At 50.1% G+C, this 17,720-nt stretch overlaps 1 protein-coding gene across 1 annotated transcript in view; it reads right to left on the bottom strand.

Moving 5' to 3' along the window:
• The window catches only part of WDR97 (WD repeat domain 97), a 54,775-nt gene that overhangs the window by 33,990 nt on the left and 3,065 nt on the right, over positions 1 to 17,720 (bottom strand). The window contains exons 5-15 of the mRNA XM_074275614.1: positions 16,763 to 17,507; positions 16,524 to 16,666; positions 15,307 to 15,549; positions 15,099 to 15,189; positions 14,847 to 14,979; positions 14,558 to 14,679; positions 13,717 to 13,780; positions 13,201 to 13,356; positions 12,387 to 12,452; positions 9,931 to 10,047; positions 9,710 to 9,808 (exon numbers count right to left, since the gene is read on the bottom strand). Coding sequence (XP_074131715.1) covers positions 9,710 to 9,808; positions 9,931 to 10,047; positions 12,387 to 12,452; positions 13,201 to 13,356; positions 13,717 to 13,780; positions 14,558 to 14,679; positions 14,847 to 14,979; positions 15,099 to 15,189; positions 15,307 to 15,549; positions 16,524 to 16,666; positions 16,763 to 17,507 — 1,979 coding nt within the window. The remainder of the gene's footprint in view (positions 1 to 9,709; positions 9,809 to 9,930; positions 10,048 to 12,386; positions 12,453 to 13,200; positions 13,357 to 13,716; positions 13,781 to 14,557; positions 14,680 to 14,846; positions 14,980 to 15,098; positions 15,190 to 15,306; positions 15,550 to 16,523; positions 16,667 to 16,762; positions 17,508 to 17,720) is intronic.

Raw genomic sequence — 17,720 nt, 5'->3', positions numbered from 1 at the left:
CAGGATTTACAGCTCCAACCTCATGGAGTGCTCCCTTCCTACTGGGCAAGTGTGAGTTCCAATCTACTTCATACTTGATAATTTCTGGTGTCCAAATTTTGTCTGTAACCTCTTCCCTAAATAAACCTGTCTTTTGCCCCCCCCAAAAAAAAAGCTCTTGGGAGAGCCCATTCAATTTTCAGTCAGCTTTAATGTCCTTTCATGGCCCTCATATGTACCCCCCTCCCCCGTCTAGCTCTGTGACAAAAAGGGAATATTCTTCCCCCAACCTCCACTTCCTGTCTCCCAGTTTCACTTCTCAAATGCCCAGGTCTCCACTGGCATCACCTTCCTGACCACCCTCCTCTGCTTGTCAGAATTCTTCCAGAAAGTTTGGAGCTCAGAACTGAAAATGTTCTCTTGCCTCCACAGGGAATAGGGAAGTTGGTGCTCAGTATTTGTGGAATTAAAGAACTGTAGCACTTTTCCCAGGAGATTCAGAAAACTTTCCTTCTCCCCATCTTCCTAGACAGAAACACTCATGGTTCCATTTTCAGAACTCGACTTCCCAAGAGGAATTTAGGGGAAAGGGATCAACTGGCCTCAAAGGCAATGGAGCATGGGGGGTGATTAGTAGGGAAATGGGCGAGAGGAAGATCCTTGGGATGGATCTGGAAACTTATCTGAGATGACCAGATGTGTGACCTCACAGGATGAGAATGCCCATGAAGGCCCATCTTGGATACTGAGATGCAAGTACAAGCCCCTGTCTCTCCATCACTATATGAGAGCTGGAGTAGGCAAGGAAGGAGGCAGCCTAGAACAAAACTATCCTCATGACAGGGTTGGGAAGAGCATGCTGCGTTTGGAAAAGCACTGGGTCATTCAAATCCCAGTTCTCCCACTTTAAACCCGACGCCTTGGGCTAGTCACTTAAAATCTGAGCCTCCTTTTTATCGTAAACCGAGTTTAGCTAATGATCTCTTCCAGCTCTAAACTGTGACTGAAACTACCGAGTCTGGAGGGACTGTGCTGTAATGGAAACCCTATTCTGTAGAGGGGGAAGTCAGAAGACAAGCTTAAATACAATAGATATCCCAGTTCTACCAATTCCCCCCCACCCCACCCCAGACTTAAAACATCCTCCATACAATGACTAGGTTGTCCAGCTGATTGGACATGATTTTATTAAGATGAAAAGTAGTTGGACCAAATCCTGATCCTATTTCTGAAGCCCTAAAAGTTTCCTTCTTTGCTTCAAATTGTGAGAACCAGAGCAAGCCTGAATCCTTTTTTTTTTTTTTTTGGTAAGACACGCTGTCCCACCCCCATCTTCTCCCAAGTCCCTTCAGAGACCATTCCCAGCTCCTCCTCTGACACTAGGACCTCTCTCCTTCCTAGGTCCGGTATGCTGGGGTGGCAGTCCCTCCCCGATGCAGCAAAAACCCCTCTATCATTTGGTTTGAGAGTTGCTCTCGACTTCAGCCAACACTAGGCCTCTTAGCACTTGGCTGTCAATCTGTGACCCAGCTTGCCCTTGGAACTTCTGCCAAAACCCAGAGCTATTTCTATACTCTAGTGCAACACAGTGACTTTGGTGGTCAGCTCCTCAAGGTGGGGCCTAGTTTCCTGACCAAGCTATGTCCAGGGACACCCGTTTTATCCCAACTGCATTAGGAGCTTCTGGGGAGTAGGGCCCTCTCCCCCCCAGGGTAGCCCTGCCCAGGGTTGCTCCCCAGTATGTGCTGAATGCATACATGGCACCCAATTTTCCTCTGTGTCCTACAAAATATAGCAGCTGGCAAATGGCAACCTGTCCCTTTGCAACTTGAGACACTTTCCTACAGACAGGAGAGCTCACAGATTGGAGTTTGGCTTCCCAAGAGGGACATTAGACAAACTAGTCAGCGGACACTCCAGAAGACTGAGCATTAGGGGAATGACAAAAGTCCAAAGGGATTGAGGAGGGGGCAGAAACAGTCATTTTTGATTCCCCAGGCCCTGGGAAATATATTCTAGCCAGGCTGACTTGGCCCTGTGAACTTTTAGGGCCAAGATAGACCAAGAATGCCTGCTCTCCCTTTGCCCTCATCCCAGACCCCCTGTGCATCCCAGCTCAAAAGGCCCAGGTGTGTAATTGTGGGCATTTACCCTAATGTGGCAAGTGAAGTTAGGCTGGCTGGCACAGAGGTCAGATCTCAGAGGTCACCTAAGGGTCCCACTTCGCCTGAGCCTGCCCAAGTCATTCCTGGGCTTGTGGCCCTCTTGGGTTCATCTTGGTTTTTCAAGACTTTGCAACTGCTTAAAATTACAAGTTATTTCCAAGCACAGGGTCCTTGTCCTAAGAGGGCCGAGAGCCAGTCCACAGAGGGTTGGCCACCACAGAAGCCCAGCCTGGTTCTGACACCAGGTAAAAAGGGGGAGACCTAACAAAGCATTTCCTACCTCTAGCAATCATCCAGATAACCACGTGAGGGGCTACTAACTCCATGACTACAAGCATGGATCCTTCATCCTGGGTTCCTCTAGCCCCCTCCTAGACAACATCTCACAGCCCTCATGTCAAAGCTTCCATGTAGTCTCTCTACCCTGGGACACCATGGCTCTCTCAGGTATCATAATTTCCCAAAAAAACTCACCCAGGGCCATGAGGGCAGAATAAGGCCTTTCCCGGTCAGCCCTCCTTAGGGGACACAAAAGCCCCTCCAAAGGAATGGCCCCTGAATAGTGGGTACTGAGGCAACACCCCTCCGCACACCAGAATGCAGCCAAGGTGGGTCACCATTTAATGGCTTTTGGGTTTGGACCATGGGACTGCTAATTCCTACCTGATCCTCTGTGTTCAGTCAAGTGTCTCTAGCCTTCTAAACATAAGACACACTTTCAGCATCTTGCAATTCAAACTCAAGCACTGATTGCCCAGTCTGATAGACTAATAACTATATAAAGGGGAAACTTTCAAGCAGTCCAAAGGAGCCCCCAAACTTAAGTCTGAGTCTGCAGGGGTGACTGACTTGATAGAAGTTTAAGTATTTAGGATCCCAAGAGACTCCATAGAGAGAAGCTGGACCTTGCGTAGAAATGTGGAGAGGGGAAGCGAGCTATTCTGAGGCTCCTGGAGGAGGCAGGGCAAGAACTGACCATTCTTTAAAGGTGGTTTGGTGGGACTGTTCTGGATTACTGGTCCAGAGAGATTAAGACCAGAAACCATCTTCCCAGACAAAAGTTGGGGAGGGCAGCGTCTGCTAAATTAGGGAAAAAACAGATGGGGTCTGTAGAGAATCATAAATTGTCAGAATGAAGGACCAGAGAGTTCATTTAGTCTGACCCATACCTGAACAGGAATCTAATCTCCTCCCTCAATACAACTGTACAAGTCTAGGGTTTTCACCCTTCACTCCTGATTCAGACAAGTCTTCAAATACTTGAAAGACTGCCATCTTGTACCCTCATAATGCCATCTTTTCAGATGAAATACCCCCAGTTCCTTTAGCTGAGCCTTCACAAGTCACCAGTTCCTCATCCTAGTTGACCCATCTTAGTAGTCAACAAACCTATCTATTTGTGATCTGACACGAGTGCAGTGTAGAGAACTCCCAGGAAGCTAGAGACTTTGATAACTGGGATATTCCCCTCCTCCTAAGATAAATCAAGGGTGCATTTAAGCTTGAAATCATGAGAAAACATAAGGTCCTGGCACATTTACTGGGGCGCTGTGAACTTTACACAAGATTGAGTCTCCAGAAAATCACAATATGTTTCAGGAACTAAGACCTGAGAAAAACAGGGACCAGGATTGATCACAGAACAATGCTTCAAATAATAACCTATGGTTTTAAGGTATAAAAGCATGAATTCTCTCAATAAACGGCCCATTTGTGTTGTGCCGGTCACAACAGTGCAGCAAGACTAGCTCCCTAGTTCTGGACACCACACTGCTCTTAAGGCAGCTCAAGACTACCCTCACCATGGGGTTACCCTGCCATCTACAGACCCCTAAAACTATGAACTAGGCATCCCCCCATCCTCCTAGACCCAGATGTCGCTCTTTACATTTATCCCCGCCTTTTTAGCTTCAGGTCATCCTGTAAAACTGACATGTCTGAACTCTGGCCCATCCGACCAGGTAACCATCCTTAGCTTGTGTCATCTGTAAAACGCACATCTAAGGCACAGACAACAAATATCCCACAAAGCCAGACAGGTCACTGTTTCACCGACCTCCAGAGATGACATAAGCCATTCATTTATATTCCCAAGGGTGCTAAGTTTACCCTATCCTCATACCCATCCTACATACACACACACACACACACACACACACACCCCTTCTCCACTAAAGATTGGCCCAATGCCTTGATGAAATCTAAGTTTACTATTTCTACATGAAATCTAAGTTTACTGTTTCTATGATCTCCAGATCTAGGACCTGTTTCCATAACATAATACTTTTAGGTATCATTTCCTTTTCTAAAAATTTATAAACCATCCCTAGTTAATACTGTTGCTTTCCCTTTCACACTGCCCTCTTTAATCTCTCCTGATGTAGAATGGTCGAGTCAAGACCCAGTAGGGCAAGAAAATTGTAGGAAATGGCCCAATGAAGCTGCAGGATGAGGGCTGTACTCAGGAGCAGCTGTGGACCAGACGCCAAGACGGATCAATGGTGCTCCTGGACTGCTGCAAGGAGTCACCTATAGTCCAGAACTGGCTATGACTGCCAAGGACAACTAAGACCAAGGAAAATCTACATCTTAGATCAAACTGCCTTAAAATTCTGCCTTCAGGCTTCATCGGATCTTATGGGAAGTAACTCAAGCATCAAGTGGACCTCCCTTCCCCTGCTAGCAGCACAGGAAACCAACGAACGCTTCTGGGTTTGAACCCTCAGCTTCTAGGCTGTCTTGCTTCTGGACACTTCAGTAGCAGCCCAGGCATTCAGCCAGTGGACAGGTTCTTCGCTTGGGTACTATTTTCCTCGGCAGCATCTGCTTTTGTTATTCCTTTGCAAAAAGCAAACACGGCGTACGATCTCTTTTTGTTCAGATCTGATGCCATTATTAGCAATCGTTGAAATCTAGTTGAAGGGGGTGAGGTTTGACCAGTAGAGAAGACTTACAAATTCATACCCCCATGGCCGGGTCCAGTGAGAGGAGAGAAAAGCCGAGAACCCTGCAATTAGGACTTCCACTCAGCAGGACGGGAGCACCCACCACAGGGTTGAGCATGGGAAGTCTCGTGAGCATCATGTGACTGTGATGTCACCCAGTAGTGAAATTTGCTTCATTTTGTAAGGAATACAGAGACCCCACTCTCATCTTAGGAATTGGGGTGCATTCCTCCAATCTTGGATCTCTCCCGTCCTCCAAAATCTTTACAATTTCAGGGTCAGAGACTAAGTAGTCGCCTCCATCCATTTTTTTCAGAACAAGTAGGTTCTCTTTTATTACCAACTTATCCTGGGTTTTGTTTTAGCCTTCCTCAGTTTAGAGGAAGAGATAAAAGTTAGTCAAATAACTTCACCTCTCCATTTCTAGTTTTCCTTCATATTGAGCACTTTCTATGTACCAGACACTGTACTAAACCACTGGACAGAGGCCAGTGGAACCTGTGGCCCTTTCGCCCGAGCACCTTGCCTCTCGGGACAGCCCGAGATGGCTGTAGCTTGCTTCTACTTTGTACTTTTGTACACTGCCATCTGGGGCCGTGTTTTTCATTGCCAAGTCTTCTATAAATTATGGGTCCTTGATGCTATTCTTCCTAACTGTGCCTGCTACCTTCTGTGGACCTCGCCTTGGCAGATTGTTCTGTGGGCAGTTTTCTCCTTCCTGCTCCAGTTTCAAGTTAAAATCATCTTGATGGGATTCATAAGGCTCAAGGCCATTACACTTACCAGTCCTTGAAAGGTGTCCTCAGGACAAGAATTTATCATGCTTATTTCTGAAGGCCAGAAATCCAAAACACCCATCTTCCAAATTAGCTGAATATTCACTTCACAAATCTGTTTTCAGTCCATACATTTACCTGGCAGCAGTAATGAAAATACCACCTTGCCAAGACTTTTTAATCTGTAGCAACATTTTCTAACTTCTTTCTGGCAGTTACCATTTGTCCTCAGATATATCACTAGGACTTGAGTGATGGCTGTCAAGTTTGGGAAGGTTACCTGAATTATCCTGGTTCTTCAACCCAGAAGTCATCACTATATTTCCCTTGGCCGGTCAAAACTCTGTGGCAGGCTCTTATGAGTCCATGTCATTCCTTGATGAACAAGAGATTGCTTCCTCCTCAAAGGGTACAGTTTCAATCTTTATAATAGGGATTTTTAATTTAGGGGACTGTGAATTTTTCCCAAAATGTTTTAAACTGTTTTCAATATCACTGGTTTCCTTTTGTAATCTTAAGTATTTCATTTTATGAACTTACAAACGACATTCCTAGAGGGGCTTCTAAGCTTTGCTTAGACTGGCAAGGGAGTCCAGATCACAAAAAAAGAAAAAAAAATGGTGATAAACTGATCTAAATAGCTTCAACTGTTCAGTAGTTTTCTTCTGGGTCAGATTCTTCCAATATACTTCTCCCCACCTCTCACCTCATGACAAGTTGATTCCCTGTTGTCTCTCCAGATTGCTTTTCTCTTCAAAGCACTTTTCCCCATTCTTTCAAAGAAATGAAGAGGTAAGCCAGGAAGCAGAAAAACATCCAAGTAGGGAGATCACTTTGCAGAAATAAATGGAGTCTTTTGGACATCAGTTATGGAAAATTCCTTTCACCTTCTCAGCATATGGGAAGCAAGACCCTCAATCTTCCTAATTTTCTTGGGGTACCTCCATGGCCTAATTCTCATGGAGAGTCAGTTCGCCATGCCAATTTCTTTCATCTATGAATGTTAATTAGCAATGTCTTGAATTCTAATGAAAATATCCCCCAGCTGCCACTTGTTAGAAGGGTTTAAATTGAAACCCATTTACCAGCTTACCTCTTTGGCTTCCACTTTCCATCTTACTGCTTCTGGGCAGAAGTTATCTTGTGGTCCCTTCTGGTCTCTGAGAGGGAGGACAATCATTTATAGCTGGCCTGCTGCCATTTCTCACAACAAACTCTCCTCTGACCCCGTTTCCATTGTGTCAGTGTTTTACCTAAAACACAGCCTCCAAAACTGCTGCAGCAGAAGGACCATCAATCCCCTACCCCCTCCCATCGGAGCAGTAGACCACCTACTCTCCTTCATAGCTCTCATAGAATGTCCACTCGTTGAGATTGTGATCTACCAAAACCCCACAACTTTTGTTTTTTGAATAAATTTATCTAACCACATCTCTTGCACCCTTTACTGCAAGAGGGATCCAGAACAGGGCAGAGGTGGATCCTGAGGAGAATAGAAAATGGAGTCTGCGAAGAGTTCTCGGCAGCAAAGCTAGGGAGCATCAGTGTATCAGATCCAAGCGCTCATCTTGCTAACAGAACCTGCAAGGCCGGGTCGGCCTTTTGCCTTAGGTCAGTTCCATACCAAAAAACCTTTCCCTGTTGGGCCCCAAACATTCTCTGCCTTTCAGCCTGTCCTCACCTTGCTTTCCCCTTCCCAGAGGCCCCTAGAGCTTATCACAGAAATCTTCAAGGGCAGCTAATCCAGTCAGTACCAAAACAAAACAAAACAAAAAACATTAAACAAAAACCCCTCTACAATCTTTCTTACAAGTGTTCCCTTCTGTATTCTCAAATATCCTTAGTGACAGAGAACTCACTGCCCTAAATCCAATTTTTTTTTTTGAAGCTGTAATTAGGAAGTTTTTCCGTGCTTTGAGCTGAAATCTGCCTCTGTGCCATATTCCACTGCTCCTCATAAGGTCAAGCAAAATAATCATTCTTTAATAGGACTGCCCATCAAAGACTGCTCGCCATCATATCATTCCTTAAAAGTTTTCTCTTTTTGGGGCTATTTTTGGTTCCTTTGGCAGAGTTCTGGAGTACCCTCCACCAGATACTCTGCAATCAATCCACATACTCCTAAAAAGGTGATGCCCCCAACTAAACACACTATTCCAGGTAGTCTGCCTGGGGCAGAATACAAGAAACATTAGTCCTTCCTCCTCCAAGACAAATGCCTCTTAATGCAGTTATAGCCTACAAGAGTTTTAGCCTTTCTTTGGCTGCCATGTTGACTTGGACTGAATCCACCACCCTACTCTGCCTATAACTTGTCCAGGTCAGTCCCCAAAACCCATTTACCAGTTAGTGGGGTTAGGGCTGGGTTTCTCATCTGAGTGTAGCTTAAGTTTCTCCAGCAATCTCCTTAGTGGTGATTCTTTCTTGAAAATGAGGGTCATTTTTTCCTGTGGGTTCCCTTCCCTCAGGGGTGACTTCAGCCCCCCTTTCTGTTTGCCCTTAGCCATTGGTTCCCTTATTTGGAAAATAAAGGGATTTGGGCTAAATTCCTTCTTAAGGTCCTTTACAATTCTGACATTCTATGATTCTTCCCACCCCTTCCCCATTGGTCTACCTTCTTTTCCAAAGTGGGCTCTTGCTCATAGGGCCACAGTGAACAGATTCTCAGCCCAGGGCCGCATCAGGCCTACTTTGGACTCTTAGTTCTGCTTTGATCTAATGATTTAAGCCCAAATACAGTGGGACTGGATGGTATTGAGAACCTGGAATTTCTAGTAAATGACTAGCTTCAGCTCCTTGTGTAACTTTGAGCAAGTCACTTTTCTACCCAAGTTTCCTCATTTGTAAAAACAGGTGGTGACCCAGCTGATTTCAATGCTCCTTTTCAATGTATCTATAGCAAATCTATGACCGTGTGATGTCTGGCCACCCCACGCCCACCCAGACCATTGTCTCCAAGAACCCAATGCTTGGCTCTGACAGTGAGACACAAATCCTGGAAAAGTCCTTTGAACTAGGACCCGAGGTTCCTCACCTAGGGAAAAGACAAAGGGAGACGGTCCTTACAATAGGAAGGAGGAACCAGACACCAAGGCCTATCTGTGAGGAGAGGGAGGGATTGGGGAAAGCTGGGCTATCTCAGATCTTATGGACACCTGGGACAAGCCCCGACTACGCCCTCTAAGTCATCGACCTCTCCTCCCAGTGTCCCAGTCCTTGATAATGTTAGCAGCAAAATCTGCCCCTCAGGTGGATGAGGCCAGAGGCCAGAAGGGGAGGGGGGGATCAGTGAGTCCGCTCCCATGGTGACTGAGAAGAGGGTCCTGGGGGTATTTTCTTCCTGGGGGACTTTGGGGATGGAGAATCTGAGGTGGGTCTCCTAGAAAGGATCTTTGGACCAGGATGGGGGTGGGATTCTGTGACATCTCTTGGAGGCAGTTTCTGCAGAAGAAGGGGATCTCCCTGGGGGATTATTTTGGGGAAGACTCTCTCCACTTTTCCTGGCCTAAAGGTTGACTGATTCTACACAGGAAAGGTACAAAGGGATGTCTCTGTGGGGTCCTAAGATTTTAGGGTACTTCTGGTTTCTTTTGCAGAAGTCATTGGAAGTGAATGTGAGCCATCCTGGAGACACTTTTGGGGGGCAAAGGGTGCTGAGGGAAATCATATCCTCAACTTGTTCTTCAGGGGAAGAGGGTCTCCTTCACCTGTTTTTCATATGGTAGTTGGGATGGGGAGAAGTGCTGGGGGATAATCTCTGGATAGAAATCTCTACATTTATTCTGTGTATCTGTATCACTGGACCCCAAGTCTCTGCCCACCTCTGTAGGGACTTACTCCTCACCTTGGTTATGGTGGAAGGGAGTCCAGGTAGGGTTCTGGAGGAGGGGAAGAAGCCGCTGACTTCTGTACAGGGTTGCAGAGTCCTTTGGCTCAATGGGATCTAGAAGAGACAGGCACTGAAAGCTTTTGGACAGCCCTTAGGCAAGACGACCCCCCCCAGAAGCCCCTCCCATCAGGACCTCAGATCTTCATCCCAAATCCCTGATCCTTTATGACCCTCACTTGAGACAACTTCGGGATCCTCTCCACTCTGGAACTCTTCGTAGAAGTGGCTCCTTGCATGAACATGACGTCTAAGCTCACCCCCCACTTCTGACATATGGAGCTCTGAGACACCATCTGAGGAAGAGTCACAAAGGGATAGTGGGAAAGGATTCCTGGGAGGTGCTGGCAAAGGGTCCCCGGGGAAGATATTGGCAGAAAGTCCCCACCAGGGGGATGCTGAGGGAGGGTCCTACAGAATACTGTTGAAGGGACCATGGAGGATATTTAAAAAGGTCCCCCCCCTTTTAACGATTGTTACAGGAGAGTCACACAAAGATATTAGCAGACATTAGGAAAGGGTGCTCTGGAATATTGGAGAAGTCTAATAATGGGAAGAAATACTGGAGGAAGAACCTAGGGAAGAGCTGGGAACAGAGTCACAGGTCCTAGGGGACATTGGCTTAAAGTGCAAAGGAGGAATATTGGAGAAGAGTACTGGAGAGACATTAAAGGAAAATCCCAGGAAAGTTTTACATAACCATCTTGCAAGAATATTGAGGGCACATCCTAGGGAGAGGAGGAAGGTCCCAGAAAGTGCTGGGTATATATTCTGTACTATATTGGGAAAAGGCTACCCAAATATTAGGAGAGGATGCTAGGGATATATGGTAGCTGGGGATTAAGAGCAGAGAAGAAATGGGAAAAGGTACTTGAGGAAAGATCTAAGGAATACAAAGAGAGGGTCCTAAGATGTAGTGGTAGAAGGTCCCAGAAGATAATGAGAGAGGATCCCAGAAGGGATTTCAGGTAAGGTGGGTCACATAAGAATACTGGAAAGGGGTTTGAGGAAAGAGTGATCCCAATAGGCCTATTAGTAGAGGGTCCTTAAAAGGGATAATGATGAGTGGATACAAAGAAAAAGATTTTTGCTAAGGGAACTTTTCCCCAAAGGAACAAGAGAATGTTGGGGGAAGGGTTCAGGGTCCACAGGGATAGGATTAAGTTAGGAATATTGAGAAAGAGATTTGAGGAGTAATCTTGAAGGGATAGTGGAGAAAGGCCCCAAGAGAAAAATTGGGAGGAAAGGTCCTTAGAAAAGATGTTAAGAGAAAGACCCAGAATGTTGAGTAAATATTTTCTTGTTATGTTAGGGAACAGTCGCAGAAGGATGTTAGAGAAGATCTTTGGGGGATATTAGGGAAAGTTGCTGAGTGTGGCAGAGACTGTGGGAAGAAACATTAGGAGAGAGCGCCAACAGATACTGGGAGAAAGTCTTAAGACCTTTGGGTGGAGTCCCAGCATGATAAAGGGTCACTCTTGCAGAAGTAACTGGTTAGAAGGTTCTTGGGTATACTGGGTAGATACAAAGAAAAAATATTTGGGGGTAGAGTCCCCAAGGAGCAGTAGAAGTGGCAGGTGATTTTCTATAGGGCACATTGGAGAACTAATATTGTAAAAAGATCCTTAAGATTATTAGAGAGGGGTAAGATCCCAGTTGTGTTCTACAGATATATTAGGAGAAAGCCCCAGGTATCTTGGAAGAGCATCCCAAGGAAAGATGGAGGTTAGGTCCCAGGAAAATGGTGGGAGTATAATGGAACAGTCACAGAGGGATGTATGGGGAGGGTTCTCAGGATATTGTTAGAGGGAGTAGAAACAGATATATACACACACACACACACACACACGAAGGGAGGTACTAAAGGGAGAAGAGTTCTAGAGAAATATCAAGGGGAAACTCCCAAGATGAATACCAGGGAGAACTCTGGTAGATAAGAGTCCTAAAGAAATGTTGGACCAAGATGCCAGGTATGTATTCTGCAGTTAATAGCAGGGAGCTGGGCTAACAAGAGTATTAGGCAAGGGTCCCTAATGATATTAGGAGAGGATGCTGAAAATAGGATATGAGACATGGGAAGAGACCTAGTCAGATTTTGGGTAGGGTTCTCCGGGGGGGAACAATAGGGAAAGGTCTTTTTGCAGAAGTGGGAGAGGAAGATATACTGGGGAAAAGTCCTATTCAGACTTTCTTGGGAAGGAATCTGGGGAGCTAAGTCTTGGGGGTATAATGAAAAACCATCTAAGAGGGAATTAATGGAGGTTTCTAAAAAGGCCTATTGGAGAGGGGATCCAGAAGGGATATTGTTTAGTGTCCTTCATGTATAATGGGAGAATCTCCTCTAGATATACTAGGTGGGGGAAAGGGGTGGTGTTTAAGGATAGCAAAAGAATCTTGAAAGTATATTAGTAGAGAGTCACACAAGGTTATTTAGGATCCCCACAAGGATACTAGGGGGATGGATAAATGCAAAAAGCAATGGGAGGGAAGGCTTAGGGGTAAAAGGGATGATGGGACAAAGTCCAAGGTCATAGTGAAGGTCAAGGAGGGATAGTACAGTCTTAGGGGAAAGACTGGGGGAGAGCTAGGAATACATCGAAGGGGAGGGTCCCAGGACCATCTTGGGCTTTCTTACCGAGGTCAAAGGCTGTCTGTCCACGGAGCCTGAAAAATCTTGTAGAGCCTCATCTTCCTCTTTGCTCTTTGCCATTGGGAAAGGAAAAGATAAAGGAAAGTCAAGAGGCTGAAAGTTCTAGCTTGGACTTGGGGGATTTTTGAGAGAAATCTAAGCCTGGTGGAAGATGGGAGAAAGAAATCTGAGCCCCAGGGACAGGAACAAGGGAAACAGCCTGGGGAAAAAAGAAATGGGATTTAATGTGGGAGAGGCAGGGGAGAGAAACCTGAACCCAGTTGGAATTGAAGAGGGGAGAGAAATGTGAGCCTGGGATGAGAAAGGGTTAGGGTTAACCCTAACCCATTATTATTACCTTGTACAACTCCTTATTTATACCATTTTCCATTTGGAAAACGGAGAGGGCTCAGAACTGTGTCCTTCAGTCCTGAGCAATCTGACCAGATCTGTCATCAGGGCTCCCCAGAATGGGACTGCTTTGTGCCAGCTGCCTCCTGTGGGTGGCTTCCATGCCCAAGTCTCTGTCTCTCCCTTTGGGCACCCCCAGACCCCATACTGCCATCATGCCCAATCCCATGACATTCTCACAAAATTGCAGACAGCTGTATCTTTGATTTATTTGTTCTCACCTTTTTCGGCCCAAGGAATCCTCAAGATCTAAAAAGGGAACTTAGCTTCTTGGGGGAAAACCTGAGTGATGATTTGAGCTGGAAAGAACACTCAGGCTGAGATTGGCGGCCCGTGTGAGCTTGGGAAGGGCGTGGGTAGGAATCGTAGGCCCAAGGGCTCTCTCGGAACTGCGGGAAGGGGTGCTCACCACGCTATCCAGCCGAGAGCCGTAGATGACCTGGAGGTAGTTGTGGAAGGCCTCCAGACGAAGCTGGGGAGTGATGAGGATTTGGGCCAAGGGCTCCACCTGTCCCAGGGCCAGGTCCTGAAGCTCCTGATCCCTGAGGGCCAGTTTGGCACAGGCCTAACAGAATTAAAAGAAACCTCTCAACCTGCTCTCCAAGCAGCAGCTCCAAGACAGCCCTCACCCAATACTGCCCAACGGCATGCCCAGGGGAGGCAAAGGGACAAGGGTGCACGCTGAGCTAGAGGCAGAGAGAGGGACAAAGCAGGGAGATTCGTTCTTAAGTCACAGAACGAGAAACGGAGAAAGGCAGACTCGTACCCGGAGATAACCAGAAGGGGAGAAATGCAAGGGCGAAGAGAAGGAAAAAACAGGCCTTCCCAGGGAATAGACATGGATTGGGAGGCTGCTAGGTAGTGAGTCAGGCTGGGGGGAGCCCCACTCCATCCCCTTCTTCTGTTCCTGCTCTCCCTTACACACCTCCTTGATCTCCAGTTCTTTCTTCTCTGCATCGATATACTCCTGCTTTATACTCTGCTTCATCCTGCACATGACAAATGGAACAAGAGTAAACATGGGACCAGCCCTTGTGGGACACCCACGGACTCTAAGCACAATCACATGAAGGGGGGGGGAGCAAGGAGGGTGGACCCTTGGGAGAGGGAGAGATCAGAGCAGCCTCGGGGGAGAAGGGAGGGATCCCCTCCCCTCCACCCACACAAGAATCTGAAAGAACTGGGGATGTGAAAGCGAGGGCTTGGCGATGACCTAACCGTTTTCTTCAGGGATCTCAAGTGGCCAGAGGACCAAATCAATAAACAGTAGCATACAAAGCCTTGTACACATGCAGCCTCTCCAGGAAATGCCAGCTTTAGACGGGCCGCAGAGCTAGAAGGCGGCGAGGGGCTGGCTGTGGGGGCCCTAAGACCAGCCCCCTGGTTAGGGAGTTTTCTCATGTGGCCCGCCTGTGGCAGCAGCTCTGCGGACAGCTGCACTGAGAGGACGGGGTAGGGGTCTGGAAGTTGAGAGTGTGAGGGTGAAGAAAAAGGCGGGACAAGCTGATGAATCCCAGGGTCGGGGGGTTGGGTGCGGGGCAGCTAGGGATCTAAGCTACGCGGGTGACGAGCGAGAGGCCTGCAGGGATCCATGGTGTGACGAGAGCGTGGGGTCCCCGAGTCTGGGGGAGTCTGGAGCCGGCAAAGCCACTGAGCCTGCCTTAGGGTCTGAGGGTTGCTCCCATTATGGGGTCCGTCAAAGTCAAAGGTTGGGGGGCAGAGGAGGATGTGCCCCGGGGGGAGGAGGGGAAGGCGCTTGCTCTGACCGGACTCTGGGCAGAGCCTGCCATCCTTTCAGCCTTTTCAGCTTTTCTGGAGACAGCAGCTCCAGATCTGACATCAACAAGGGGGGGTCCTCTTTGGGGAATGGCAGCTTCCTACACAGCACCTGCAGGGTTTGGAGGAGACACCGGCCGGCTAGGTGTGGGAGCTCTCCAGCGGGCTCCTCGGCCCCCCCCATCCGCGGGTCCCCGGGAGTCCCGGCCAGAGCCCAGTTTGTCCAGATCCCCCAGGCAGAGCCGGGTTCCCCAGGCCCGATCCGGTGCTGGGAGGTACCTTGACCAGATATATCGTGGGCAGGTAGAGTTTGTGGGAGAGCAAGGACAGCTGTGAGCCAATGGCAAGGATCAGATCCCCCTTGTCGTTGCAGAAGGTGATGGCCTCTGGAGGCGCGTTCAGATGCATTATCCTGGGGAGTAAGGAGGCAAGGACAGTTTCGCTCCCCCAAGCCCCTCGTCCTGCAGGGAGGGAGGGGAGCCCCAAGTCCGCTGGGCTCTGGCCACAAGTGCTCCGCGCCCGACCCCACACCTGAGCAGCTTATTGTCCTCGGTCCAGATTCTCAAAGTGCAGTCCAGGCTTGAGGAGGCGTAAAGCTTCAGGTAAGGGCAGCAGCACAGGCCTGGGAGTGGGGACAAAGAAAGGGCCGCTAGCCCCGGGCGGCTTCTGGCTCTGGGGAAGGAGGCTCGCTGCGAGGCCCCGAGAGCAGGCTGAGCTCCGCAGGGACGCGCGCGCGCACCTGTGATGTGGTCCGTGGGGTCTTCCTGGGGGCCGTGGTCGTGGCGAGCCTCTTCGCAGTCTGCCGTCCCGTACTGCACCAGGGTGTAAGTGGCACTGCAGGGGTCCTCAAAGGCCACAGTCACCCGGCAGCCCAGGGGGCACACCGCCACCGTCGACTGGTAGCAGAAAAACGTCCGAAGCAAGGTCAGGCAGTCATCCCCGTAGGGGAATATCTGCCACATCTTCACAGTCTTGTCGGTGCCTGCCGCCCGAAAGGAGGAAAGGAGAGGGAGGGAGCTTGCCTGAGGGGCGGGGCTCCGGGAAGGGGGCGGGGCTCCGGGAGGAGGGCGGGGCTCCGGGAGGAGGGCGGGGCTCCGGGAGGAGGGCGGGGCTCCGGGAGGAGGGCGGGACAGGTTTGGCGGGTTTGAGTACGGGCCACGGAGTTTCTCAGAGCCTGGAGCAGGGCCTTGAAGGCCTTTGGAGCTTGGGGCGTGGGGTAGCCATTCTTATTTGGGATTATGCTAAGAAGGTGAGGCTGATTGATCCAAAACCTCGAGGTCCAAAGCCGGAAACTAACGGACTTTGTCCGGGACGTAGAAGGGCTTTCTTTTCTCAAAAAAGGGACGCGGAGTAGATGCCCATCAACTGCAAAATGGCTGAGCAAACTATGGGAGTGGACGCGTACAGAGCGCGGGAAGACTGGTGAGATCCGAGCAAAGTGAAGTAAATAGAGCCAGGAAAATAGACACAGCGCCAACGTGGGGGAGGGGAGAACAATGGAAACCACCGAAAGTGAATTCCACGAAATTATAATAATCGAGCTTGTCCCCAAAGGAGAAATCTGACAGAAGGGAGAGCCTCTGGGTGGGGAGCGTGTCGTGTCAGACTTGCTTCCTTTTGGCTGAACTTTTAGAATTCTCTTTTCCAATTTTTAGTTTGAAGGAATGGTTCTCTGGGGCGGGGAGGAGAAAGGCGTTAATCAGATTGACTCGGTGACTAAAAAATCAATACATTTAAGTTAAAAAGAAGAAGAAGAAAAGAAATGGTTGTTTCAGAGAGCCCTGGGAGGCTGAACCGGGAAAGGGAAGGCCGGGGAGAACTTGGGTGCAAAAGGACCTGCGGCTGCGGGAGCTGGGGGGGGGGGGAGAGCTTGTTTGGAGGGGGAGGAGGGGAGGCTGCACAGGGGCGGACAGAGCAGCCTGGCCCGGAGAACAGGGTGAGGGAGGGCTCGCTGACCGGCGGTCACCAGCCTCTGCGGACACGAAGCAATGTTAGTCGTGGAACCCGGGCTGTGAGCCATTATGTGAGAGAGCTTCTGGAAAGACCCCCAATCCAGGACCGCGATCGAGCCGTCTGAGTAGCCTAACACCGGCAAGAACCTGCGGGGGAGGGGGCGTCACCACCTCTCCCGCCGCGGGGCTGCTCGCGGCCCCGCCCTTCTCCCGAACCCCCGCCTCCCGGCTCGGCGCGCGCACCTGTTGTTGTCTTCCCACTTGGTGGCCTGCCAGCTCTTCCTGCGCAGCTCCCCGCCGCGAGCTTGCACGCTTTCCCAGTAGTTGTAGGCCCGACGCTGGTCCACGACGTGGCTGATCAGGTGCAGGCAGCAGGGCTGGGGCTCGGCGGGCGGCGGCGGCGGCAAGCGCCGGACCACGAGCATGGGGCAGCGCGTGGCGTTGGCGCGCAGCAGGGCGCCGTCGTTGCTCAGCACCAGCAGGACCTCGCGGGGCAGGCAGTAGGCCGTGGCGGCGGCCAGCTCCCCGGGCTCCAGCAGCAGGGTGGAGATCATCAGCCCCGAGACGCAGGAGAAGACGCGCACCGTGCAGTCCGAACACCTGCTCACCACGCGCTGCGGCAGCAAGAGCCGGTCCGCCTGCGGCAGCGGGGGCGCCAGCTCCAGGCCCTGCACCTTGGAGCTCAGCGTGGCCAGGGGCTGGTGCAGCTGGCGCACGATCCACAGCTCCAGGTACGTGGCGCCCTGGGCCAGCAGCGGGGCCCCGGGCCGCACCGGAGGCCAAAGGCGGCACACCGTCTCGAAGCAGTTGCTGGGGCTGGGGTACGTTATTATCTCCTCCTTCCCGGGTATCCCGTCCCAGGGACTCCGGAGGGACACCTCGCCCATCTGCTGTGCCGTCTCCAAGTTCCAGGTGCGCAGCGTCATGTCCTGGGATGCCGACAGCACCAGCATCGAGTTAGGCAGCAAGGTCAGAGCCGTCACTGGACCTGAACGGTGGGGCCGGGACCCGGCCTGTGTCACCAGAACCAGGGGCGCAGCCTCGGGAGTGGGGGCGGGAGACGCGGCCGGGGCCACCTCCCGGAACGGGATGCACTGTGGGGGGAGGGGAGTAGGCGAAAGGCGGGGAAAGCGGGGCCACCTCCCGGAGCGAGCGGGGTGGCGGAAGGCTCCACGCCCTGGGGCAACGCCTGCTGCGAGTC

The sequence above is a fragment of the Sminthopsis crassicaudata genome, chromosome 1 (assembly GCF_048593235.1).
Source record: "Sminthopsis crassicaudata isolate SCR6 chromosome 1, ASM4859323v1, whole genome shotgun sequence".
Classification (NCBI taxonomy): domain Eukaryota; kingdom Metazoa; phylum Chordata; class Mammalia; order Dasyuromorphia; family Dasyuridae; genus Sminthopsis; species Sminthopsis crassicaudata.
This window is presented reverse-complemented; position numbering and strand designations above follow the sequence as displayed.